General features: G+C 44.4%; 1 protein-coding gene across 9 annotated transcripts in view; it reads left to right on the top strand.

Annotated features, from left to right (window-relative positions):
- The window catches only part of UNC13D (unc-13 homolog D), a 76,934-nt gene that overhangs the window by 20,988 nt on the left and 28,432 nt on the right, over positions 1–27,514 (top strand). For all 9 annotated transcript variants that reach the window (XR_013835931.1, XR_013835932.1, XM_079965930.1 and 6 more), the window contains 22 exons: positions 3,587–3,619; positions 7,345–7,452; positions 8,687–8,746; positions 9,386–9,452; positions 9,634–9,826; positions 11,239–11,283; positions 11,696–11,767; positions 12,106–12,175; positions 13,257–13,361; positions 14,259–14,351; positions 14,558–14,661; positions 15,493–15,610; positions 16,220–16,344; positions 17,259–17,349; positions 17,797–17,853; positions 18,709–18,806; positions 19,648–19,699; positions 21,051–21,181; positions 22,476–22,596; positions 23,161–23,304; positions 26,131–26,229; positions 26,719–26,925. Coding sequence is in view for 7 of the 9 variants with exons in the window: in XM_079965930.1 (XP_079822056.1) it covers positions 3,587–3,619; positions 7,345–7,452; positions 8,687–8,746; positions 9,386–9,452; positions 9,634–9,826; positions 11,239–11,283; positions 11,696–11,767; positions 12,106–12,175; positions 13,257–13,361; positions 14,259–14,351; positions 14,558–14,661; positions 15,493–15,610; positions 16,220–16,344; positions 17,259–17,349; positions 17,797–17,853; positions 18,709–18,806; positions 19,648–19,699; positions 21,051–21,181; positions 22,476–22,596; positions 23,161–23,304; positions 26,131–26,229; positions 26,719–26,925 (2,193 nt within the window). In the remaining 2 variants the exon portion in view is untranslated. The remainder of the gene's footprint in view (positions 1–3,586; positions 3,620–7,344; positions 7,453–8,686; positions 8,747–9,385; positions 9,453–9,633; positions 9,827–11,238; positions 11,284–11,695; positions 11,768–12,105; positions 12,176–13,256; positions 13,362–14,258; positions 14,352–14,557; positions 14,662–15,492; positions 15,611–16,219; positions 16,345–17,258; positions 17,350–17,796; positions 17,854–18,708; positions 18,807–19,647; positions 19,700–21,050; positions 21,182–22,475; positions 22,597–23,160; positions 23,305–26,130; positions 26,230–26,718; positions 26,926–27,514) is intronic.

Here is a 27,514-nt window from a genome sequence, read left to right as displayed (position 1 = left end):
GCTCTTGCTTTTCAATCTCCTCCCTTTCATGTTCTGCTTCAACCTGCTGAGATACTGAAACTGTTGGGGGTGCTTTAGATCCCATTCTTAAATTTCTTAATATATTTCTTCTAAAGAGCTTTTTAGGTTCACAACCACCCGTCAGGGTAGGTTAGGCTGAGAGGCCATGAGCTAGTTAATGAGGATTTTGGACCTGGATTTGTTACATCAAGCCCTGTACTCTAAGCTACTGGTTCTTACCTTGAGGTCTAGCTTTGACCTACCTTTTGCAGGGCAGGGGATGAGATGCCCTGGCAGTTGCAGCCTTGGAAAAGAATAGTGTGCAGACCACATCAGCCAGATCATGAAGGAACATCTAAGGGCTTTTTGCTTCCTGATATTTGTCAAGTCCTTGCATAACATTTGGTGTAACTTGTTAATTTTGCATGTGCAAAATCAGCTAGCGTTAAATACTTCCTGGTGGTGGAGTTCCTCCGAGTGGGTTAGTTGATGAAGGAATGGCCCTGACAAATAATATATCCACTGTCCATAGACAATCATGCCACATTTTCTTGCAGTAGCTACCCAGGGCTTAACAAGTAGCTAGTCTCTGTCCATCAAGCAATTTATAACTTGTTGATCTGATCCAGTATCCTTTCCCTCCTGTGGTCATTTCTAATGCCTTGCAAGTTAGGAATTGGGAGGAGAATACTACTGATGCAAACCTGCCTTTTAAATTCCTAATCAGAAAATAAAGACTCATTGGAGCAAGTCATGTTCTTGCTGTGCCGTAAAACTCCTTTCCACTTCCTCACCCCCCTGCACTAACCAGTTACGGCTGTGGTTATGGCCTGGTGTGGTTCTCTTATTTCTAAAAGAAAGAAAGCACAACTTGCGAGTCAGCAAGCAGCAACTCACAACCCTTTTTATAGTGGTGTTTGTTTTTACAATGTGGAAAATGTCTGACGGGGATCTTAAAAAAAACTAAATCCATATTTTAAAAAACCAAATGAGCACTCAAACCTGGAAAATGTAGAGAGCACACAGCAAAGCTGCTAAAAATAACACACATACCTCTCTGCCTCTAAGACCAGAAGCGGGAGTCAAAGCATCAACATCTCTAGAACTTGGGTAGGCAAACTAAGACCCGGGGCCAGATCCGGCCCAATCGCCTTCTAAATCCGGCCTGCGGACGGTCTGGAAATCAGCATGTTTTTACTTGAGTAGAATGTATGCTTTTATTAAAGATGCATCTCTGGGTTATTTGTGGGGCATAGGAATTTGTTCATTTTTTAATCCCCAAAATATATTCCGGCCCACCACAAGGTCTGAGGGACAATGGACCGGCCCCCTGCTGAAAAAGTTTGCTGACTCCTGCTCTAGAATGTTTCGTAATATGTAGCATTGTTTGAAAGCCATTGCTGTTGACTCTCTCTTTTCTTCTTCTTTGGCTTTATTGAAAAAAAGATTAATTAGGAAAGGTATTAGATCTTCCTAATAAAGCAGAATGATATATATATATATTTTAAGAAAAAATTCTTGGTTTTGCTTATGTATATGTTGCTGACTTTGATAATGATTTTGTGTGTGTGTGTGTGTGCTGTGTTAGGTTTAAAGTTGTAATAAACTTCTAAAAAACAAATGGAAGGTCATGATCACTCATGGTGGGTGGAACATACAGGACAAAATTAGGAAGAAACATTGGCACATGTCCTTGTTGCCTTCCAGGGCAGTGCTCATGATGGCCTGATTTTGTGTTGAGGGGGTATTGATTGCAACCAACCACAAGCTGCAAATGGGGGTGGGGGTGGGTATGCACCACATTGTCCCCTATCCACAGTTTTACCTGATCTTCACCCTTCCCTCTGAAGCATTTTTCTCCTGACTACCAGGACAACTCTAGTGAAGCTAGCATGCTTATGTTAGCTACAGACTACAGTGGTGCCTCGGGTTACAAACACTTCGGGTTACAGACTCCGCTAACTCCGAAGTAGGACCTTGGGTTAAGAACTTTACCTCAGGATGAGAACAGAAATTGCGCGCTGGTGGCAGCGGGAGGCCCCATTAGCTAAAGTGGTACCTCAGGTTAAGAATGGTTTCAAGTTAAGAACAGACCTCCAGAATGATTTAAGTTCGTAACCAGAGGTACCACTGTATTGTGGGAGCAATGGGTGCGTGTGGAATTGGTTTCCTTCCACTTTCCTTGCGCAGGACCATTATTCTATACATACAGCACTTGCAGTGTTATCTGCAAATTGGGAGGGTGGATAGCTGTTACCTGTAGTTAATAATGATGAATTGTCAAGGCAGCCAAATCATTTTCTTCCTGGAATACACTTTGGGAGCATTGTGTACTCTTGCTTTTCAAACCAGGTTCACAGACTTACTAGTGCATCTTTTTAATACTCCTCATTAACTTGTCTGGGCTCTTTAGAATTCACATATATAATGCCAGCATTTATTGCTCACTTTCTCCAGCTGGTGATTCCTCTGGCTGAGGACAACCTCCCAGCAGTTTTCTTGTGCAGTACATTTGCTGGGCAGACAGTCAGAAAAGCCTCGTCTTTAGTTTTCTGTCTCTTGTGTAAAGTACACAGCAGACCTATAAAAGGAAATCATTTCATTTTCAAGCTACTTTTCCCAGTCTTTTTACCATGGTAATGTGTCAGTAGTAAGGTTGCTCCAGGTTTCCTTCTGTTGTGCCCAATCCCTGTAAGATTGCTTGCAATAAACGTGAATGCCCATAACCCATTGTGTTTAATAAAGAAAGGGTTGTTGTTTACAATATACTGTACTGTGAAATCATGTGAATATTACAGAGGAGTAGAGCTGTTTTTTGTAAGAAAATGTAAACATTTAGGGTAGTATCCAATGAAGTCATTCCATGCGTGCAAAGACTTCTCCCTGTGTAGCCCCTGGACCCTCCCCATAGCTGCTCCAGAGGGTTGGGGGAAACCCCAGAACAGCTTAAAGGGGTGCATAAGGAGAGGGAAAGAAAATCCCATTGTGCATCCAAAAGTCTGTGTTCGACTTTATTGCATGCTGCCCTTAATTCACGAGACAAATAGCGAAATTTTCACTGGCTTTTGTTATATTCTAAAAGTTCCTGAGATGTATGTCTACCTGAGAACCTAGATGCCCTGCCAGCTTGCTCCAGATTCTGGGAAATGCTCTGTGTACTTGGTGTTGGGGAAAGGATCTCCACTTGTACTTTAAGGCACCCACATCTCTATAGAATGTTTTGTAATTATTTAGCATTGTTTGAGTGTTAAAAAGGAGAGTAATTGCCTTCTGCTTTTCTTCCCCCTCTGTCTTTATTGAAAATAAGATTTATTTGGGAAGGTAGATGACTTTTAAATATGGCATAATGATTTTTTAAAAAACTTGCTTTTGGTTATGTATATATTTCTGATTTTGATGATGTTTCTGTGTTAGTTTTAAAGTTACAATGTGGTAAGCATTTGTGGTAATGCATTTGCCCCATTTTGGGACCCCTCCTGATCCATTCTGCTGAGTAAGACCCTACATTCCTGCCTCAAAGTCTTACTTTGACAGCACTACTGACTACAGCTTGTCAATGAAAGTATTTTTCTTTTGTTTTCCGCAGATGGACCTGTCTCATAAATTCTCTAAGAGAGAGGTAAGAATCTAACATTCATTCCTAATAGTATACAATCACAGAGCCTTGGTGGATCATGCCAAAGGACCACTAGTTCAGCAGCTTTATTTCCAACAATGGGCACCCAGGAGGCTGTGCACACACCATGCGTTTAAAGTGCATTTCTTCCCCCAAAGAATCCTGGCAACTGTAGTTTGTTTAAGTTGCTGGGAATCTGTGAAGTGGAAACTAGTTTCTAAGATTCTTTGGCCAGAGGAATGTGCTTTTAAAGTATGGTCCATATGTAGATGCCTCTGGAAAACATACAAAGAAGGGTTTGTAGGTGTCCTAACACCTGCTATTCAGAGACCGTATTGCCTGTGCTCTGAACCTAGAAGCTTCATTTAGCCATCACAGCTTATAGCCATTAACACATTTTCCTCCATGAATTTGTCTAATCCCTTTTATAAGGCCATTTAGTCCATTGACTGCCTCCACATCCTCAGGCAATGAATTCCATAAGGTAAAGATGCATTCTGTGAAATAGTACTTTCCCTTGTGTGTGTGTGTGTGTGTGTGTGTGTGTCTGGGTTATACAGCCAGATTCATTGGGTGAGCTCGAATACTATGTACAGTACTGTTTTTAGAAAAAGGGACAGATTTGTTATCTCCAATCATTATGCCTAGGTATCTAGCTGTTGTTGTTGTTAATTACCCACCCTTCACTGTAAGGCCCTGAGGCTGGTTACAACAATTTAACATACAGTTTAAAACAGTTTAAAAACTTACAAAAAAATAATAATAGAAAAAGATGGGTGGGTCCTAAAAATGTATATCTCAGGTGTCAGAAGCAGAGATGAAGAGGTGCATTTCAGCATGAAATAAAGCGTGAAACCAGGGTGGGTTTGATTTAAATCATGATTTAAATCACTAGTCAGTAAGACTTGATTTAAATCACTAGTCAGTAAGGCTTGATTTAAATCATTTTTTTACAGAAAGACTAATTCTTGCTGGTATAATCTTAATGTTTACAACCAGATGAAGTTTTCATTTTTGGAATAATAAATTTAGTTTTTATTTACAGTTTTTACAGTTTTAGAAAAAAATACTGATTTGGTTATACTATTACAAATACATTGACAGATAATTATGAAATTATTATGAGGCTTAATAAGTTAACTATTTATATTTGGACAACTTTTCTGCTGTACTTTATTGGAAGGAGAAAAAGAATCATTTCCTTAATAATAATTTAAACAATAACATTATAGCATATGTATCCATGTTCATTAACTGCTGTGGTTAAACATTTTTTTTTAAAAAAAAAACCTTAGACTGAAAAACTTAAAACAAATCCTTATATCCTGATGAAAAGCCTTTGGACTATAATGTAACTTAAATAGAAAGCTATCTTTAGAAAGATTTTCCCTCCAAAAGCATTTTATTTTAAAAATCCAATTTAAATAAAAAAAATCTGATTTAAATAAAAAATCCATTTTTTTAAAAAAATATCATTGATTTTTTTAATCCACCCTGTGTGAAACACACCCACATCATGCCATACAGCCTGGAGCTGTTTCCTGTGCAGAGCTCCTAGTTTGTTGTGGCAGACTGTCCACTGTGTTAGGTTGGTTAGTGTGACTGTAACTCCTAAGCATCTGCTTTGCTCATCTTCCCATCTTCCTGGCAAGCCCAGAGCTCAGGAAGCAAGTCATCCAAAGCAGCAGGGGAGCTGTCCATCTACAGAGACTCTCTAGCTGGACAGCTCCCATCAAAGACAACAGACAGAAGATGAGTCACAGCAACTGCTGTGCACCAGCTGGGCAGCTTTATAGGTAAAGGTAAAGGTACCCCTGCCCGTACGGGCCAGTCTTGACAGACTCTGGGGTTGTGCGCCCATCTCACTTAAGAGGCCAGGGGCCAGCGCTGTCCGGAGACACTTCCGGGTCACGTGGCCAGCGTGACATCGCTGCTCTGGCCAGAGCCAGAGCCATAGCCACACACGGAAACGCCATTTACCTTCCCGCTGGTAAGCGGTTCCTATTTATCTACTTGCACCCGGAGGTGCTTTCGAACTGCTAGGTTGGCAGGCGCTGGGACCGAGCAGCGGGAGCGCACCCCGCCGCAGGGATTCGAACCGCCGACCTTTCGATCGGCAAGCCCTAGGCGCTGAGGCTTTAACCCACAGCGCCACCTGCGTCCCGGGCAGCTTTATAGCTGATTCTAATTCTCCATCCCGAAGCAGCAGCAGCAGCAGGACGCTGATCTAGAGCACATATTGTTTTTGGCCTCCTTCTCCTTAGTAGCACCAAGAGCAGGGAGGCATTGTGTTGTCAGATATAATAATAATAATAATAATAATAATAATAATAATAATAATAATAATAAATTTATTATTTATACCCCGCCCATCTGGCTGGGCCTCCCCAGCCACTCTGGGCGGCTTCCAAAAAAATATTAAAATATTGTAATACATCAAACATTAAAAGCTTCCCTAAATAGGGCTGCCTTCAGATGTCTTCTAAAACTCTGGTGGTAGTTGTTCTCTTTGACATCTGGTGGGAGGGCATTCCACAGGGAGGGCGCCACTATCGAGAAGGCCCTCTGCCTGGTTCCCTGTAACTTGGCCTCTCGCAGTGAGGGAACCGCCAGAAGGCCCTCGGTGCTGGACCTCAGTGTCCGGGTAGAACGATGGGGGTGGAGACGCTCCTTCAGATATACTGGACCAAGGGCATTTAGGGCTTTAAAGGTCAGCACCAACACTTTGAATTGTGCTTGGAAACGTACTGGGAGCCAATGTAGGTCTTTCAAGACTGGTGTTATATGGTCTTGGTGGCCGCTCCCAGTCACCAGTCTAGCTGCCGCATTCTGGATTAGTTGTAGTTTCCGGGTCACCTTCAAAGGTAGCCCCACGTAGAGCACATTGCAGTAGTTCAAGCGGGAGATAACCAGAGCATGCACCACTCTGGCGAGACAGTCCGCAGGCAGATAGGGTCTCAGCCTACGTACCAGATGGAGCTGGTAAACAGCTGCCCTGGACACAGATTTGACCTGTGCCTCCATGGACCAAATCCAAAATGACTCCCAGGCTGCACACCTGGTCCTTCAGGGGCACAGTTACCCCATTCAGGACCAGGGAATCCTCCACACCTGCCCGCCTCCTGTCCCCCAAAAACAGTACTTCTGTCTTGTCAGGATTCACTTGCTGCACTTTGCACTTTCTGGGCTGGTTCTCTACTCAGATCTGCTGCTGTTTCTGCTCCTGTGGGATTTTGAGGATCTAGCATTGGAGAGTAGGGCCAGTCATGGTTTATTAGGTTCTTTCTGACTGGGGCACCTTTCTGGGTGATGGTCTCCATAGGTGTTAGGGGCACCATTGGAATCTCCCTCCTCCAAGGTCCTGTTGGCATCAGTCTGCCTTGAGACACAATAGGCACGCCTCTAGAGCAGAAGTCAAAGTGCTGTGGTAGTCTAAAAGGAAGGGAGTTGGTCATGGCAGGTTGGAAGGGGGTTCTGCCATGTGATAATTGGTTTGAATCAGATGGCCTTCTGGCTACTTCCACTTCTCTGGTTCTACATCATGAAATCCAGCCCTGAGATATGTTAAAATGGATTCTTAGTATGAAAAACCCTTCCCTCATGAACAACAACCTTATTCTGTTCAAGGTTCCCTTTGGTTAACCAATCCACAATAAAGTAAGAATGCAGTGACAGTAACCCAGAAGACTTTGGCTTTGTTTTGATCTGTTTCTAACGTGCTGTTGCAGCGCACCCTGCTATATGAAGAGGTCCTCTACACCATTCTCCATCGCTTGGGCAAACCAGAACTTACCCATGTTGCTGATCCAGATGAGCTGTACACATATGTGCAGAAGGTTAGATGAAAGCCAAGTCCATCTTGTCTCATTAATATCCAGTTTAAAGTATGGCATCCATCTCTGTTTGGAGTTGTGTTCTTGCCTTGCCCATTTCTTTTCCTTCCACTGCAAGAAATGAGTCTCAGTTTTGTTAATATCCCCACCACCATCACACCCACAAGACATCCCAAATGACATCTTGAGGAAAGTGTTTATTCTCTGCTATATGGAGTCCATTTGACAGAGAAGAACTGCAGGCAAGCAATGGTGATGGTAGAAGCCAACAGACAAAACTTTACTTGCTAGGCTTCATTCCTTAAGAAGGCCTGATGTTTGAGAAGCCACCTGAAATGGCCTTTTTCAGAAAGCTAGTGGCTAGGCTTAGGATGTTCTGCAGTAGATAATTTTGGTACAACTAGCCTTAGAAAATAAACAGCAGAAAGATGTTCTGTCTGCACCATATTCTGTGTCCTGTCCCAGCCCGCATTAATATTTATTTAAAGTTGGTGCCACTTGAAAGATGTACTAACCTTTCCTCAGCATCCCTTTTCGATATTTGGGTATTATTGCCTCTTCCACCATCAGGGTTCCTTTCTCCTCTCTTCCTTTTAATTTCATAATTTGACATTGTGGATACCCACCCCTTTTCAAAGTGGCTTTCACAATTCCTTGCTACTTCCCACTCCCACAGAGGGTTATGGTCCCCCTTATGTTTTGCAATAAAAGTGATATTCAAGCAAGCAATTTGGTCTCTACTGAGATGGGTATCTGTTTGGGCACCGAATTGATGCTGTTAGAAAGACAGCCTCTAAAGCTGACCCAAATAGCCTGCTGATCCAATGATCAGGAAAGATGTACGCATGGAGAATGTGCAAGCAGCTATCCTGAGACATCAAGGGGCAATGAAAACTGAAGCCCTAAGAACTGTAACAAATAGTTCTTCTTTTAAGCCAAGCATGGGGAACCTGTGGCCCTCCAGTTATTGTTGGGACTCTAGTTCCTATCAGCTCTTGCCAGCATCGCCAGTTGTCAGGGGTGATGGGAATTGTAGTCTGGAGAGCTATCAGTTCCTCAGCTCTATTTTATGTGTAATCTAAAATAATCCGTGTCAAGGCTATAAGGGACTACTCAGCATGCCTGCTCGATGCTGTCTCCCTTCACTGAGCTCGAGGCGATGGAACTTGCCCCACTTCATGCAGTATTATAAAAACAAGTAGGTCTCTAATTATTTCTTTTCCAATATCTCAACCAGGCCTTCAATATGGATCCAGAAGAGCATAATATTCTACTACAGAGGGTCAAAGATCTAGAGGTAAAGTCTAAGGGGAGGGGAACTCAGACCTTCTCTTTATCTGGGCCTCATAACTCTCTCCAGACCACATCTTCTCCCTAGCCATGCCCCTCACCAGCTCTGCTTCACACACACCATGAGTGTTTTTCCTAACTGCTTGAGTTTGCTTGTCCTGTGGCAGAATGACAAACATGGCACAGGTCTTACAGGTCACTGCAGCAGCTCCCTTGCTCCCCCATGTCTCTGGTCCTATGCACACCAAGAGACAGAACTCTGGGCCTTCCCCTTAAACTCCCCCGATAAATGCCCTTGCAGATGCCCCTGTTTGTGAGGTCTGGTCGCAAGCTCCCAGGATCTGCAATGAGCGAAGTTTGACTGCTGCTGGTTGCTCACTCCTCCCTCAGCCTGGTTTCCTCTCAGTTGTAACTCCTCCCCCTCAGATCCTGTGTTCCCACAGAGCCATCAGCCACACACACACACCCCTCAGGCTCCAAAAGCTCACTCTTCAGTCTCCTCCAGCAGTCTCCTCCTCCTCCTTGTCCCTGTTTGCAAGGTCTGTTCGCAAACTCCCAGGATCTGCTCTGTGGATCTGTTCTGTGCTGTTTTTTGAAGGATTGAATGACTCACAAGTTAAATGTATTCTTTCTATTTCTTCCACAGAAACCAATTTTTTGTCTTAAAGCAACTGTGAAGCAAGCCAGGGGCATTCTGGGTAAAGATGTCAGTGGTGAGTGTACAACTCAAAGAGACTTTTGAACCTAAAAATATGGTTCCTCCTTCAGCTCAGGATGGGCTTCTCCCTGTAAAACACTGAGAACATTTTCCAACTCCCATCCTTCTGGTGGTGATGGGGCCTTAACATATAAAGCGATCCCTGTACGTTTCAATAGCTACTTCTGTGCTTGCAGGATTCAGCGACCCATACTGCCTCCTAGGGATAGAAGAGAAAACTCGGGACTCTTCCACCAGTGGTGGCTCCCGTCAAGAGAACAAAAAGCGATCAAAGGCTGTGGTGAAGAATCTGCTCCCTGAAGACCAGACTCACCGCACCCAAATCATCAGTCAGACTCTAAATCCTGTGTGGAATGAAACCTTTATCCTGTACGTCTTGCTTCCTTAAGAGAGTGTGTTTTGCTTCTGACAATTTGGGTGCTTCCTCTTCCCAGTCCTTGCAGGAACCACAGGCAAGAACCAGATCTCCAAATCTGCCTCTCCTGTGTATGTAAGCATCGCCCATGAAAGTAGCAAGGGGGTTGGCAGCTGGCGAAAGGAGTAGTATGCAGGCTATCCTTATTGGAGAAGTGATTCTCTAGTAATTTGATGTTTTGCAGCATGGTTTCAGGCCACTGCCATGAGATCCAGACTAATATTCAGCAGGGTGGCAAACCCAGAGAAAGTGGTTTGTTGCCCTATGAGAAGATCTGGGTTGAGGGTGACTCAGATAGATGAATATATATAGCTGTCTGCAAATCCAGGACAATTCTAAAAATAATGCCTATAATCAGCTGGTTGTCATAATGAGGTATGGTTGTTTACATATGGCTGTTACGGGGGTTGTTTTGCTTTCATGGTGTAATGTATTTATATTCATGTTTTCAGATGTGTTATGTAGGTTTGCATGGAAACTTTCAGGTAGCAAGTGGCTAACAAGCCTAATATATAAATAAATCCTTATGCATAGTGTGCCCTTCACCATATGTTCACAGGGCAGAAATGCATCACGTAAAAATCGTAAAATAAACAGTGAACGCTATAAAATGTCAAAAGAATAAAACAAAACATCAGCAGGGTATAAAAGCAGGTGATTAAAATTATCAGGGGGGTTCCCAATATCAGCAATTTCCAAAGTTCTGGGGAAAGAGGTACCTCTTTAGCTTCTGGTGAAAAATTAGCAATGCATAAACAGCAACAAGACCAAAAATATGAAAGCAGTGCTGTATTGAACTCTCTAAGAGCACATATATCAAAATATAAATAATGTTACATATTGCACTATGTTGCTTAATTGTATCAGAAGGCAGAACCCTGGTTGAAAGTTCGCTTTGACTAAATCGATGTTTCCCAAACTTAGGTCTCCAGCTGTTTTTGGACCACAACTCCCATCATCCCTAGCTCGCAGGACCAGTGGTCAGGAACTGATAGGAACTATGGTCCCAAAACGGCTAGAGACCCAGGTTTGGGAAACACTGGACTTAAATGGTCCTTTTACATCCCATCTATTTAATTATCTGGCATCCTTGGGAAGAGTGACAACACCACATTCTCCAGAAGGAAACACACCCAAGTCCTTCATTTGCATTACTGTCTGATAGAAGTTCTTTTGCCTGTGCAGCTGCTTATTCTTTGGTATATTGTTAGCTGTAATCATAGTTTGCTTTAATTGCAACATTATTTATTTTTGGTTATATATGCGCCACTTTTCAGTTTCTTGGAGGAAAGGTGGAATAAAAATGGAGTGAATTTTCAACTGCATATTCATTGCATTAATAAATTGTTCCAATTTTACCTTCCAGGGAGTTTAAAGATATAGAGAACGCCTGGTTACATCTAGACATGTGGTAAGTAGGGTTGGGTGTTATTCCTCACAGCACTTGTACCCTGTGTGACATTTGTATGCCTTCAAAGATCTCTGTGGAGTTGGTCAGGCCTAAAATTGCACCCTCACAGAAATATACCACTCTGCTAATGTCAGTCCATCTGCCCAGAATACTAAATTGTGATTTTGGCTGCTACTCTTCTCATTTTGTTTCCATCTCTCTCTCTCTGTTTCACTTGTACATCTTTAAATCAGGCAGCCCTGTTCAGGGGAGTTTTTAATGTGTGACATTTTAGTGTATTTTTGGTCTTTGTTGGAAGCCGCCCAGAGTGTCTGGGGAAACCCAGCCAGATGGGCGGGGTACAAATAATAAATTATTATTATTATTATTATTATTATTATTATTATTATTATTATTAATCTGTTTCTTGTAGGGACTCGGATGATGATGTCGAAACTGTGCGCCACAAACTGGGAGAGTTGACAGACCTCCATGGCCTGAAGAGGTTTGTACTAACCATGGGCCTTTTCACATTAATGTAGGGTCATCCAGAGAGGCTATTGGACAAGCAAGAAAAGGCATTTAAAGAACGAAATGGAACAATATTCTGTGCTCTTCTGTACAGTCATACCTCAGGTTGAAGTAGCTTTGGGTTGAGCATTTTCAGGTTGCGCTTCGCAGCAACCCGGAAGTAACAGAGCGCATTACTTCCGGGTTTCAGTGCTTGCGCATGCGCAGGTGCTCAAAATGGGTTGCGTTCCCGTTCACATCCAGAGGTGCCACTGTACAAGAGAAGTCTCACCCTGCCATTTCACCCTCTCTGGTTTGCTTTTTCCTCTCCAGGATTTTTAAGGAAGCTCGCAAGGACAAAGGGCAGGATGACTTTCTGGGGAATGTGGTACTTCGCCTGCAGGTGAGGAAGGGAAGAGCGAATTTTCATGGCAATGTTTTACCTGTTGGCATCCTGGTCTTCTTTGAGCCATGGTTAATCCTCACAAATAATTGACATGTCATAAAGTGGTTAACCAAAACTTTGAGTTAGGGAGGTGGGATTCTCTATGTGTCTCCTGCAAATGCACATGTGAGATTGTTTGGCATGTGGCTCCCAGAGGGTTGGTTAAGGATAAGTGTGGCTGTCAATCAAAGAAGTTTAATTATCCCTGCTTTAGATAAAGAAAGCCGTCTTGACAAAATAAAAAAAATTCCTTCCAGTAGCACCTTAAAGACCAACTAAGTTAGTTCTTGGTATGAGCTTTCGTGTGCATGCACACTTCTTCAGATACACATTATTATTATTTATTATTCATTATTATTTTTTAAATCCAGTGTGGTCCAGGGAAGATGGGACCTGTGTGGCAGCTGGCATGGTATGTGCCACTGAAAGAGATCCAGATTCCAGAGTTGGTTTTTGTTGTCACTCCAACCTCACTGATTGGAGGGAGCAGGTTCAAATCTGTAATTTACCAAACTGTAACCATAGCAACAAATTGATTAAACGCTGCGGTCATGTTGAAAATGCGTGTTCTGCAATCGGAATTGCTTTGTTGTGTTTTTCAAAAAATACATTTATTTAATTTTTGACAATGTATCAAAGGCTATAATCCAAACCCCCTCTGTTTTGGGTATGGGGCGTATGTGTTGGCTTCTGCCCACAGAGTGACAGCTCCCTGTTTTACCCACCCAACGCGTGGGTAGAAGTGCCACTGGCAGGGTCCCTGCCACAACATCCTGCAGCAAGCCCTGAAATGGAGGATAGTTGAGCCAGTCTGAGATCTGCTGAATCCTGAGCTGACCCTATTTCTCTCCCATGAGGGCATTGTGCCCAATCTTGGCCCGATCCCTGAGCCAATTTCAGGCTGGTGCAGCAGCCGTTTACCAGGGTTTGGATGGCAGCCTAACACAATTCAGTGGAGATGCCTCTAATTCACCTGCCTGAACTATCCTAACCTCTCTTTTCATCATCTGCCCACTGTTTTCTCTCTTTGTTTGGACAGGACCTGCACGGCAGAGACGACCGCTGGTGCAGGCTGGAACCTCGCACAGAAACCTACCCCAACCGAGGACATTGCCACCTGCAGTTCCTTTTTATGCATAAGAGGGTAAGGGAGTGGCCCCTTACCATTTAGAGGGCGATATGAAGGCAGCTGGGAAGGGGGCTCTGAACTATGGGCTGCAGTCTTCAACGGTTAGGCTGGCGTGGCATCAAAGTGCAAGGCTTTTTCTCCTGTGTTGTCACCTCCTGCTGGAGGTTTGCCTGACCCAGTCTTTGGTTACCTTCCCAAAGGTGGTAAAGACTTTACCCTTTCAAATGACATTCAGATGTTCTGAAACTGTGTTGTTTTGCTGCTATGGCTTATTATAGCTCTATTGGGAATTGGTCTTTTACTAGTATGGGCTTTGTCTCATATATTTCTACCCTGCCTTGGTTATACATCTCGGAGGAAGGTAAATGAGATATAAGAGACACTTTGTCAGGTGTTCTAATATGGGTCAGTGTTATGACTGAACATGTAGAGATCAGCAATCCCCAGTATTGTGGGAAAGTGTGTGTGCAACTGAGCCAGCTCTGTCGTTAGGCAGAGTAAGGTGCCTGCCTCAGGCAGCTGATTTTTGGTGTCATGAAAGGACAGCAAATGCTTATTTATTGAATTTAGTAATGTATTTTTTACTGCACTCTGTGAGGGGAAAACTACATTCCCAGGATTATTTTGGGGAAGCCATGTGCTTTAAACATAACGCTTGCCTGGAGGAACAATCTTCCCCCACCATGTGCTGTTTCAGGGGTTATTCTGAACCCCTTCCAGTCAATTGAGGGAGGCAGAAGGCATGTAGGATGGAGGAGAGGAGGGAAGCCCTCATTTCGCTAGCAGAAGTCTTTGTGTGGGCTTCCACTGGTGGGGCCCAGTTAGTTGATTCCAGTCTGTGGTACGTATGCAGAGAACACCCTCTTCTAGCGCTTTCTAAAAGCTGGATGCCTGACGTTGTTTCCTTTCTAGAGAGCCACCTCAGCCAGCAAGACACAGCCAAGCTACACAGTCCACCGGCACCTTCTTCAGCAGATGGTTTCTTATGAGCTTCTTCAGCACCAGGTAAATGATGGACTTGACTTGGTTACTCCCTGTTTCCTTCCATCTAGTTCAATAATCTAATCTAGGTAAGTGGCGCTAAATGGAAACTGAGCTTCAGCAGAAAGAAGCACAAAGCAAGAGTCTCACAGAGCAACTGGTTGCTAGAGCTTCTCAAAGCAGTCATGATGTCAACAGGACTGCTACAGTCTCCTTCCTTTCCCTTGCAGGTGGGCAGCACTTCCTGGAATGGAGAGTTGAGCAAACATGCCAGTACAATCTTGTATCTGCATGCTACACAAAAAGATATTTCAGACTTCCACCAGGTTATGGCGTGAGTATCTCCTGCACTCTTCCACCCGAGGCAGCAGCTATTGCCATGTGGAAGTTACTTCAGCAATCAAATGGCATTAGGAGTTAGGATTGTTGCTATTTTCGGGTGGGATTCAATCAAATTCAGGTCATAGTTGGTTGGGAGGTCTTGCTTAACAAGTCTGCTTCCCCCAAAAGATTGGATTTTTTTCTGATGTGGACCAAGTGATAGGGAAATGCACTGGCGGGTGTGGGATAACACTGGCTTTGATGCAACCTCATCTAACCTCCTCACAAACAAACCAGAACAAATGCTCATTAAGTAGCCAATGTCCTCTAATCTCTTTGTAAACAAATTGAGATGGAAGTCATCTGATGGTGCCTTTAGTCACAGATGCCTTCTGCTGATTCCTCTGTCAGTCCTAGAATCCCATTCATGAGTTTGATTCATTTCCATATACTATGCACACATTGTGACCCCACCCTTCTTTGAATAGACCTTTCCAGAGCTATTTACTATTGACAGAAGAACTCTCTCCTCTCTCATCACTTAGCAATCTCCAATAACCAGTTTCAGCTTCTTCAACCTGGAGGTGGCACAATGGGTCAGTGCTTGTGGCTGTCAACCAGAAGGTTGATGGTTCAAGTCCACTCAGGGACAGCTATGGACAGAATTCCTGCACTGCAGGGGGTTGGATTAGATGACCCTCAGGATCCCTTCCAACTCTATGATAATTCTACAAAAATCTAAATTCCACCCCGAGAGGCATTAAGAAAACCAATTCCCCCGTTTTCTGCAAAGAGATGAAGAGATTTCAGTGCTTATTGTGTGACCTCTCCCTGCTTGACACAGGCACTGGCTGGCTTACAGCAAGCTTTACCAGAACTTGGAGTTTGACAGCAGCTGCCTGCTTCACCAGATCACCAGCATAGAGTACCAGTGGGTGGAAGGTCGATTAAGACAGGAGCAGGTAAGAAAGAAACCTGAAATTGCAAGCGCTAGTAGAGTAGAATATGCCTGTCCAGCAGGAGACAGCCTTTGAACCATGTTTAACCTAAAAGGAGTTCCTGCTGAATCCCCCATGTGGACTGATGCAGCAACACTTATGCACATGAAGCATGCAAAAATGACCACTACTTGGCACCTCTCAGTGCTGTGGTTGCCCTTTACCAGGTTTTTCTACTTTCTCGTGTCTTTTCGTTCTGCTTTTGGGTCATTTTGGAAGATCTGTATGGCTCTCGTTACCGACAGAGGAGGAGGAAGGGTTGGGGGTTAAACCGGCTTTGAGGTGTAAACTGCTTTGAGGTTTTGTGAGCTGCTTTGAGGAGTTTTAAATGTCTGACATTTTAATATGTTTTTATATTTTTCTGGAAGCCACACAGAGTTGATGGTTGGGGTGTAAATAATAATTTTTTTTAAATTAATCAGTCCTGAGTGCTTTCTTTTCTCAACACAGCCTTTGATCTTTCTTGGGCGACTCACTTCTCTCAAAAGGTACTTCTCACTAGGTCTGATACACACACACACACACACACACACACACACACACACACAAATAAATATTTGTTTCTTTCCTCAGAATGTAGAGCTGGCCGACTCTTTTCAGTCCTTGCTGGCTTATGGGATTTCTCTAATCCGGAAGTACCAGATTGTCTTTCCGCTTTCTGCTCCTAATTCTACAAAGAAGCTACAATCACTACTCAGGTGAGCTGTCACAAAGCTTCCCTATGAAAAGGACCACAATCAGCCCTCCCCACACCTTGGCTTAGGAGAAAAGAGGCAGAGCTGTGTGTCATATCTGCATACTGATGACACAGTCAATCCAAGCCTACAGAGGATTTCTCCTTTTGCATCTGTATAGATGCTAAAAATATTGAGGGATAAGACAGAACACTGAAGGACAAAAAGGATGGAGTGTAACAGATTACCCAGAGTCATCTTCTGGAATGGCCCTTCCAGAAGGGATCAGCACCACTGTAACCCCATTCGTCAAACTCCTAACCGAAGGTGGTGTTTAAGGGTGCTAGGGTTGATGTGTGGAAAGCCATTAAGAGCCCTGCTAGAAGAGAGATTGCAACTCATGTGTGATAATAATAATACATTTTTATTTGTATACTGCCCTCCCCAGCCAAAGCCGGGTTCAGAGCGGCTAACAAGAAGTAAAAATAGCACAGTACATAAGACCACACAGTCAATGAATTAAAATACATTCTAAAATCAATTCAGAATCAAATTAATGGCAACCATTGGGTTAGAGTTCTATGAGGATACAGAAGAAGAGAGGGGGTCAGACTGTGCCTTGGCCAAAGGCCTGGCGGAACAACTCCGTCTTGCAGGCAGATGTCAAGTCCCGCAGGGCCCTAGTGTTTTGTGACAGAGCGTTCCACCAGATCGGAGCCACAGTGGAAAAAGCCCTGGCTCTGGTTGAGGCAGCCTAACCTCCCTGTGGCCCGGGATCTCCAAGATGTTTTTATTTGAAGACTGTAAAGTCCTCTGTGGGACATACCAGGAGAGGCGGTCCCGTAGGTACGAGGGTCCTAGGCTGTAGGAAAATAAACCCCAAACCTTTATTCAAATAGCATTAAACTTCATCAATGCTTTTTTTCATTGCCACACAGACTCTTGGTGCAGATGTGTAAAATGAAAGCCTTCAGAGAACTTTGTACAGAGACCCCCGATCTTCAGGAAATGGTGACAGAGGCACTCAAGGTACATGGCCACTGGGCCTTTCCCCCCAAGCTCGCATTGAGATATTGAGGGCTTCTATATTCCTTCCTTCAGTGTGGAGCTGGAGCTGGAAAATGGTTAGTCTAATCCTGTTTTCCAAAACTGAACACCAGTGCTGGGCTTTGGGTTGTCTGTGACTGCCACCCTAGAGAAATCCAAGCTTCAGCTTTTCTTCAGAAAGTCTGTTGAGCAAGTAGCATTTCCTAGAAGGCTCAAAAGAACAGTCTATGACCCCAGAAACCTTCGCCCTGTCTTGTGTGATCTTTGAGTATCTGGCACAGTGTAGCTTCCAACCATGGCCCCAGATAATACATTGTTCAGATGTGACTAATCCCTGACTTCACATCTGAATGTGGACTTTTAATGGGCTTGGAAGCATGTGGTGGAATGTGACTGTAGTACTCTTCATTCCTTGTCCTGTTTTCTCAGACTGGAACAGCAGAGTGGTTTCAGATGAAGAAGCAACACCTGAAGCCAATGGTAAAGGTAAGTGTGTGTGTGTGTGTGTGTGTGTGTGTGTGTGTGTGTGTGTGTGTTTTAGTTGGACAGAGCTTACACTGAGAGCATGTTGCTGGGTTGTTGAATTCTGTCAGAATTCAGGGCCGGTCAGAGGTATGTGCCTATCTCTCCAGGCACCGGCTGAATTCTTTCGACCTCCCTCCGGCGACTCCCGGTAGGAAAAACACACGAGGTCCGTTCCGGCGATTTTCCTCAGGCTGTGAGAAAAACACACCAATTGCTTCTCCTCCTTCTCCTCCCTGCATATCCCCAGGGAGGGGAATCAGACTCAGACAGAAATGTATCTACATTGCGTTTATTCCTGTCTTTCACTTCAGTACAGAGAAAACATGTCCGCTCTCTTCAACAAACAGAGAGAAAACCCAAACTCCACCCATGTACATCCTGTACAGGTCATATGACACACACACTGAGCTAACATCCGGTGCTCAGTACAGAATGGACTGCCCCTTTGTTTCCATGGCAACAGTCACATACATCCTGTTTGGCTTTCCAGCCACAAGCAGCTGACTTGGCTGCTAGAGCCTTTGCTTGCTGCTGCATTGCTGCTTTAGAATAACAATAGATTCTGGGTTGGATGAAAGTAGGCAGTGCTTCACACATTGCATTTCTTGTCCATATGGATAGACCCAAATGAGCTCTCATTTGTAGTTAAATGTAATCCAGGCAATTTCAGATAAGGCCACCAGCGCCTTCCTTAATCATTAGCTGGCAAATGGCAGAGGTGAGATTGGGAGGGGGGAGAGAGGTGGCGATATGGCATACTGGTGCTTACCGCCTCAAAAAAAGCACTGCCTGTTCCCTTCTCCATTCCTTTTGCAGACTATGGAGGAGTGCGGGAAGGCCCTGGTCACTCTTCTTCTGGAGGTGAATGCAGATCTCCAGCGGAGCCACAAAACCTATAACAAATATTTCACCAAGTAAGTCTCTGGAAGACATTTTTCTGTTCCCTGTTCGGTCTCTCCGCTCAAGAAATATGTCCCAAAATCTTTATTCAGCAACAGAAGGTCCAAGCGGTTGAGACCAAGCATAGCAGAATCTTACCCTAATGTTATAGTTGCCCGTTCTTCCCAGGAGAATTAACTATTGTTTATTTTAAATATTACTTTACTTAAATACACACACACACACACTTATGTATGCATGTATCGCTTGACTAGTTATCATGAAGTCAGAAAGAAAAGTTTTACCGTCAAATTTAAATCTGGTTAGGCATTCAAATTGACTTATTTTGTACAACTCCCCGGCCTAGAAATTTAATCTTTTGATGTTGTTTAAATCTCTCACATCTGCAATTCCTCAGAGATTTCTGACATTTTTAGCTACTGTTTTTGGATACTTTTGAGGACAGGGCCTCTCCTTATCCTTCCTCAAAATGGACACAGGAACTTAAGAAGAGCCTCCTGATCAGGCCCATGCCCCATAAAGTCCAGCATCCTGTTCTCACAGCAGCCAAGCAGATGCCTGTAGGAAACACACAAGCAGGAACCCCGAGCACAAGAACCCTTTCCCAGTTTGCAGCAACTGTTGGCAAGTCCCAGCATGACAGCTATGAATTACTCTGTGTAACCTGCTTGCCTTTTGGTTGACAGTTCTGGGGGCCCAGCTTGATTGGTACTGAAAGGGGCTGGATCTGGCTCTGGACCTCTAGCTGCAGGTTCCTTATTACCGGGCCTGAAAGGATTCAGTAATACAGTGTCTTGGCACATTTCTGACCACCTGTTTCTTCCTCCTCCTCCTCCTCCTCCTCCTCCTGTGTAGCACTGTCAGAGTGGACCTCTTCTCAATTGCGTATCTCGAAATGCAGGCGCAGGTGAGTAGCTGCTTTGTGGGTCAGTTGCAAAGAGGACTCCAGTTCTTTTATGTGCCACAGCAGTGGTGGAAGAGACTGGGGAAAGGATGAAGCAGTGGCTGCCTCGATTTTTATTTTTATTTTTTGTCATAAGCAAGAACTCTGGGCTTTGTCTGCTAGTTCCAGTGGGTGGTGAGATTCACCTGAGTCTTATTCATGATGAAGCTTCACTTGCCCTGAACCAGCTATGTTCATGTTTCATCTCAGGCCTGGTTCACAGGTCCATTTCATCTTGGCTTTGAATCAGTGTGTGTGCCAACCAGCCCTGTGAGTACATGCAGTCCAGCTCAGGTGCTAAGAGACCTTGCTTGTTTTTGGTGTGAGTTTCTGGGCATAGCTTCTCTTGAGTGTTTTGATGTTGTAGATGCTCCGGGAACATATTTACACCATCAGTCATTACACACTGATTCAAAATGGGGTGGGGTGTGTGTGTTTTTCAGGGTGTTTTTTTTTAATGTAAACCCTTTTTTTTTGCAAATAAGCCCTGAGACAGGTCATGTGGCAGATCCATTCAGGATTAATGTGCCACAAATGTGTGCAATCCTTCAGATTCTTCTCTAGGTGGAAATGCTCTGTGGTTATCCTTTCACTTCATGTGCCTATTGAAGGTTTAGGGCGTTGGGTGGAGTGCCCTGGTTAGCCTATGAAAGAGCCTTTTTGCATGTTTGGGACAATGGCATCAATTAAAAAAGAAGGCATACATACATCCTCTTTGTAGACTGAGAACCCTAGCCATTATGGACCCAATTTTCTGCATTGTAGAGGTTGGAAAATGTGGGGAGAGAAACACAGGCCCCAGTATGACTCCGTCCTTGCCATCCTCACTTACCTGGCAGTGACGGCCTTAATTCCCAGGCAGCTGATGGGTGGTGGAGGAGCAATAGCTACAATAATAGCAAACCATGCAGGGCTTGCATCTGAGCAGGATGCATATTGTGACAGTCCTGACCAAGCTTCCTCAACCTCGGCCCTCCAGATGTTTTGAGACTACAATTCCCATCATCCCTGACCGCTGGTCCTGCTAGCTAGGGACCATGGGAGTTGTAGGCCAAAAAACATCTGGAGGGCCGAGTTTGAGGAAGCCTGGTCCTGACCGTGCTCCTTAGGGCTGGGATTTTCCAGTATCTGACCAGTTTTGTTGTAGGCCAGCTGAATTTTTAAAATAATAGTTTTCAAAGGCTACCCGAAGCACAGCTTATCAAATGAGTTTTCCCTGAGTCAATAGGAATGGCTGTTTGCCCTCTGGATTGCAGGGCCTGCTGCATGCTCACCGGTTCTCATTGGCCCACTCTAGTTTTTGTTGCCATTCTAGGTTTCCCATTATGTCAAGGAGCAGCTGAGAAAGATTGACAGTGGCATGTCCCAGCTCACAGCAGAGAGTCTTTTCCAGCTCTATCTCAGCCTGCAGGAACTATATCGCATGAAGGACCTTGTGTGCAACAGGTGCTGACCTCTTTGAAGGTCAAAGCTTTTGCTTTCAGCCTTGGGTCTGTTCTTATGGCCACCACATGGAGACTCCTTATCCATTTCACTAGAGTGTGGCCATTTCTGAGTGTGTGTGTGTGTGCATTCTTGTGTGCTTATAGTGTTATGAGTTTGGGGCGGGAGCAGGCTGCATGTGAGGTCGTCCCAACCCCTGAATCCAGCAAGTGTTTTAAAAAAAATAAGTCAGGCTATCTTACTGTGTGGGCCGCGGGTTGCACTGTTGGTTAAACCGCAGAGCCTAGGACTTGCCGATCAGAAGGTTGGCGGTTCGAATCCACACAACAGGGTGAGCTCCCGTTGCTCTGTCCCAGCTCCTGCCAACCTAGCAGTTCAAAAGCACGTCAAAGTGCAAGTAAATAAATAGGTACCATTCCGGCGGGAAGGTAAATGATGTTTCCGTGTGCTGCTCTGGTTCACCAGAAGCGGCTTAGTCATGCTGGCCACATGACCCGGAAGCTGTACGCCGGCTCCCTGGCCAATAAAGCAAGATGAGCGCCGCAACCCCAGAGTCGGTCACAACTGGACCTAATGGTCAGGGGTCCCTTTACCTTTACCTTATCTTACTGTGTGTTGAAGTGATTGCCTGGGTGATGGGCCATTAAAGGAAACAAAGGAAAGGGGGCTCTATGTGAGATAGCAAAATAGCAAATGTGCGGGTCCCCTCCCTCAACTCAGAGATAGTTAGAAGGACAAAGCCTGAGTTTAGAGTTGAAAGTGGCAGTGATGTAACCTAAAAGTAAAGCAAAAAGCTGGAGAGGGAGTTAGATCAGCACCCTGAGAGCAGTGTTTGATTTCTGTTTGAATCCAAGGTTTGTAGCTATTGGGAGAAACAAGATCCTTGTGGGGCATTAATGCTGCAAACCCCTCCATCATAGGCTCGGGTTGTATATATGTGCAAATAAACCATAGATCATAAAGACACCAGTCTCCGCTGTGCTTCATTAACATGATGGTATTGCAGCAGTAAAGCTGCCAGTACATTTGCAAAGCTATGCAGGGTCCAGTATGGTTTCAAAAGGAAACATGAACCCTGGAACCCCTGGAATCCTGCACAGCTTGGAGACTGGGAGTGGTACGCAACAATGCACAAGGAAGGGCCTGTTGGGACAGACTTGCTATTGTTGCCCCTGACCGGGATGACTAATCCGTGGAGCAAATTCAGGCAGAAATTTAGCACAAGTTAGATGACTTAGTCTCAATTATTGAATCTGCCGGGTTAAGTAGGTTCTGGTTTTGTATCTTTTCTTTCCAGGGAAGGTCCTCTTGAACTGACAAACTACCACCAGTGGTTCAAGGAAGCCATCCCCAAGTGGCTCCAGAAGGCATACACCATAGCCTTAGAAAGGACTCAGAGAGCTATCCAGGTAGACCAGGTAATGAATGGATCCCCATCCAGGGAAGGGTCAGTTTTTATTGCTTTCAGCCTTATGGCATTCACATAAAGAGGCTCCTGCATTAACAGGTGACTTTTGCCAATAGGTGACTATTCTGGTGAGATGCAAAGTGGGATTAAATCCCAAAAGGAACAATGTGTGCAAAATTATTATCATCACTATTAGGATGAAGACACATTTAAGCAGTGCTTTTTTTCATTAAGAAAATGAGGGAGGTACTCTCCTTTTCCTACTCATATTGAAATACTACCTCTCAATGAGGCCAAACCTAGATTCACAAAATGTTTAGGGATATGCATACCCCTGCGCTGTCCCCCCCACAGGAAAAAAGCAGTGCATTTAAGTAAGTCCTAATAGCTACTTCCACTGGACCAACATCACTGAAGTAAGTGGAGCATTCTAAATTAAGTGATCAGAGGAACACCCAGCCAGGTGTGAAAATCTCCTTTTGTTCTAGAGATTCAGGCTCCAAATTAACTGAAGCACTCAACAAATCTGCACTTGATTATTTGTGCCCGTTTCCCTTCTTTTGTTTCTCTTCAGCTGACACCACTAGGAGAGCTGAATAAGCACAGCACATCCACAGTGGACTTATCAACTTGCTATGCTCAGATGGTAAAAACCTGGCAGCAACTGGACTGGCCGGATCCTGAAGAGGCCTTCATGATCATGGTGAAATTTGTTGAGGTGCGTATACAGTAGGGATGGGCTATGTTTCACTTTCATCTGTGATCCATTTATAAGTCTTTTCACTCTTGTTTCCACATTAATCTGTGAATTTGTGAAGAAATCCTTACAAAGGTAAAGGTAAAGGGACCCCTGACCATTAGGTCCAGTCGTGGCCGACTTTGGGGTTGCGGCGCTCATCTTGTTTTATTGGCCGAGGGAGCAGGTGTACAGCTTCTGGGTCATGTGGCCAGCCTGACTAAGTTGCTTCTGGCGAACCAGAGCAGCGCACGGAAACGCCGTTTACCTTCCCGCCAAAGCAGTACCTATTTATCTTCTTGCACTGGCGTGCTTTCGAACTGCTAGGTTGGCAGGAGCAGGGACCGATCAATGGGAGCTCACCCCGTTGTGGGGATTCGAACCGCCGACCTTCTGATCAGCAACTCCTAGGCTCTGTGGTTTAACCCACAGCGCCAATCCTTACAAAAGTAGCATTTAAATACCCATGTATTTTTTAAAAAAATAAAATCAAAATTTTAAAATGCATTGTTTTTCAATATACTGTACATACTTCTAAATATATTTTGATACAGCTTTTTGACTGGAGAACTGTGTCATAACATTCAGGAAGTGCAAGAGCTGATGGATCTTCACATTAGCCCTGGAGGTGTAGTATAGAGCCAGATGTTCCAATTTAGTAACACTGAGATCCAGTGTGATGCACAGAAACAAATCCTACGAATGTTGGGGAAGATCCACCCCACTGTAAACGACTTTGTACATGAATCTAGCACTTGAAACTTTTAAGATGCTGGAAGCAAGGATGCCAGCTGAGAACCTATAGTCCCCAAAGAGGCATAAACAGATGAGACCCAAAAACAATCAAGCAGGTCAAGAGCAGCTGAAACAACAAAAAGTCCAGTGCTTTGCGCTTGTACCTGGTCGCACAGTTTTTACACTTGCTCTTTCATTATACTCTGAGAAGTAGTAGTACTTCAGAAAAGAAGTAATACATTATTCCAATGGAAAAAAAGAACCCACCTTAATTTGGGATAGAGGATCGGAATATTTGTTTGTTAATTATTCTTATTTCTTAAATACAGTGGTACTTTGGGTTAAGAACTTAATTTGTTCTGGAGGTCCGTTCTTAACCTGAAACTGTTCTTAACCTGAGCTACCACTTTAGCTAATGGGGCCTCCCACTGCCACCGCGCCGTCAGAGCACGATTTCTGTTCTCATCCTGAAGCAAAGTTCTTAACCCAAGGTACTATTTCTGGGTTAACAGAGTCAATCGATTTTATTGCATTAGCCATACGGCCATAGCATAATATACATAGAAATAACAACATAAAATGGGGGTGGGGAGATAAAAGTGGATGTCGTCCTGGGGGAATACTTTGAGAAAATGAGGATAACAAAAGTTACGGGGGATTTAAAACATCGAGTGACAGAGAATACAAAAACACGTTCGATTGTGCGGCATATCGACTCCATCTGTGGTGTTAAAGAAGGAGTTGGTGCCGCTTTCCTCTTCATCACACTAAGCAGGAAATTAGCTGTCATCTCGGTAATCCAACAGTCAGAATCCTGCAGAAGAAGGGACACTATCCAGGGCTGGATTGGGAGATGAAACTTGTTCACGAGAGGAGTTAGAAACCGAGATCTTTCATCTGTCCAGTTGGGACAGAAGAGCATTACATGTTCCATAGTCTCCAGAGCCGTGTCGTTGCAGGAGCATGTTCTATTTGCGATGGGAACTCTGGAGTAACGACCCGACAGAACTGCTGTAGGAAAGCAGTTGAGACGGGCACAGGTAAAGGCCCTTCGCTTAGCCTCCGAAGGAATTGTGAAGCAGTATAGAGGGATCCCTTCAGGGGGTGGAATAGCTAGGGCTAAGCCTGAACACGGCCCTCTTGCATGGGAAGCTGTGTTAGAGAAGTCAAGTTGCTGTAGCTTCTTTTTGATTAGAGGTAGGGCCGCCGGGCTAATACACTCTAAGTTAAAAACAGTTTTACGGTTCAAATTGAGAAGAGAGCGGAATTTGAGATTAATTGTAGTTTTCCAAGGAGAATTATGAATATCTCTTAGGATCAAATTGGAGAAACCACCTCTAATTCGAGCATCTGATGCTAGTAGGTGGGAGCTATAGGAAATGGCTCGACTCCATGCTCGTTTTACAATTGAGGGCTGGGCGAACTCAAGTCGTAGGGCTGCACCTGAGACACATCTCGGGACACCGGAAAGAGATCTCAGAAACATGTGAAGTGGGCGATCCAAGTTACCTGATATTGCTGTAGTCCATACTTCGCAGCCATATAATAATTTAGGGACAACTTTGGCATTAAATATTTGAATTGCTGCTGGAAGGTATTTGCCGCCCTTCTGGTGATAAAATCGGACAATGGCATTAGAGGTCGTGGTTGCAGCAAGAGAGGCAGATTGTAGATGGGTGGTCCAGGAGAGATTATAAGTAAATATTAAGCCTAGATATTTAAAGGCTTTTACCTTTTCTAAGTAGCCACCTGTAATCTTAAGCGGCTCCAGCGGTTAACAGAGTCTGTAACCTGAAGCGTCTGTAACCTAAAGCGTCTGTAACCCAAAGTACCACTGTATATTTCTTGCCCGCTTGCCACCCCTTTGATCCCTAATGACCCGAATTACCCCCCAGACCAGATGTATTTCATTCTTACGATGCTCTTATTGTCTGATGAAGGAATCGCCTCTGCCTACGCCTTCCCACATCCTTGTAGGAAGCAGTGAAATCCAAGTAGTGAACTGATGTATTGGGAGTCTTTACCTCCATAGAGCACAATATCCTCAAGCTTCTTCCTTTTTTTACTTCTTAGGACATATGTAAAATTGCTCTGATGTACTGCCGACTGATCAAGACAAGGGCAGAAGAACTGTCATCAAAGAAACACAAAGAGGGAGAAGCGGCAAACAGGGTGAGTGATGGAGCCAGTTTCTGACAAAGGGCGTTCAAGTAGGCTTTTGGGAGGTGGAGAAATCCTGCTGAAATATACTCGGAGTCAAGTGTGGACTTCATGCTCTTTATTTAGCTCATAGTAGTGAGGAATGTCACTTCCCCCGAAATGTCTGCTTTATATACATTATTTACACAATGGCCCCACGTGATTGACTAATTCTGGGATTCTCCTGTAGGCCAATCAGGTTGTGGATTCACTTCCACCTGGAGTTGGATTGGGTGGCTCCTGCGGACCAATCAGACTGCTGCATTTTGGATCCTATTGTTCTAGGACCAATCAGAATGCCCCATTCTGAATCCTATTGTTCTAGGACCTATCAGACTGCTGCATTTTGGATCCTATTCAGTACATAACACCTGCCAACTCTTGAGGCTACAGAATTCTACCATTCTGCTTCACAGGCAGGTGGAATGCATCGGTTTCTTGCTTTATTTCTCCCCCCGCCAGCTCTGCGTTGTGGTGAACAACATCGAGCAGCTCCGCATGATGATCCTGAAGCTGCCGTCCCAGCTGGACTGGGCGCGCCTGGAGCAGAAGACGGGAGCGGTCATTGCGCCAGAGCAGATCCAGCACACCTTGCACCACCAGCTTCAGGCTACCGTCACTTGCCTCAACAACGAGATCCGTGGCGTGGTGCAGACCCTGGCAAGCAAAGTAACCCGGCAGCCTTGGCTTTGCTCTTGATAAGCTCAATCTGGCAGGGAAAGGTCTGGGAGGGGCATGGTTGGAAATGGCAGAATGGGGCCAACACGAGACAGTCCGTGTTTTGCAGCCCGTGGTTATGGCTCCCTAAGATAAACCTGTGTGCATTCTGCATTTCTGTACAAGAGCCATATTGAGAACGCAGGATTTTGTAGGGGCCATACAACTCAGCATCTCAAGAAACCCAAGATTTGTATGAAAACATTAACATTTTTTTAAAAAATCTTACGAAAATTTCACACACTGCTCTGCGTGAAATTTCAGAAGCCAGAGCAGAAGACGAGAGGGGGGAACCTTCATAGGAAGCTGCCTTTATATGAGACTCAGACCAAATAGCCTATCGTGTTCAAGATTGTTTACATTAACTAGCAGCAGCTATCCAGCATTTCCCACCTGAACTTTTTATTCATGCAAAGCAAATGCTTTGTCAGTGAGTTTTGCCCTTCAGTGCCCCCTCCCCGTAGTTCCTTGTCTAAGGCAGCAGAAATGTTGTAAAAACTAGCAAATAGACACACCATTGGCAGAGGTGGTTCCAAGATTG

This window comes from Podarcis cretensis, assembly GCF_951804945.1.
Source record: "Podarcis cretensis genome assembly, chromosome: 2".
Classification (NCBI taxonomy): Eukaryota; Metazoa; Chordata; class Lepidosauria; order Squamata; family Lacertidae; genus Podarcis; species Podarcis cretensis.
The sequence above is the reverse complement of the archived record's forward strand: the minus strand, read 5'-3'. Positions and strand labels throughout refer to the sequence as shown.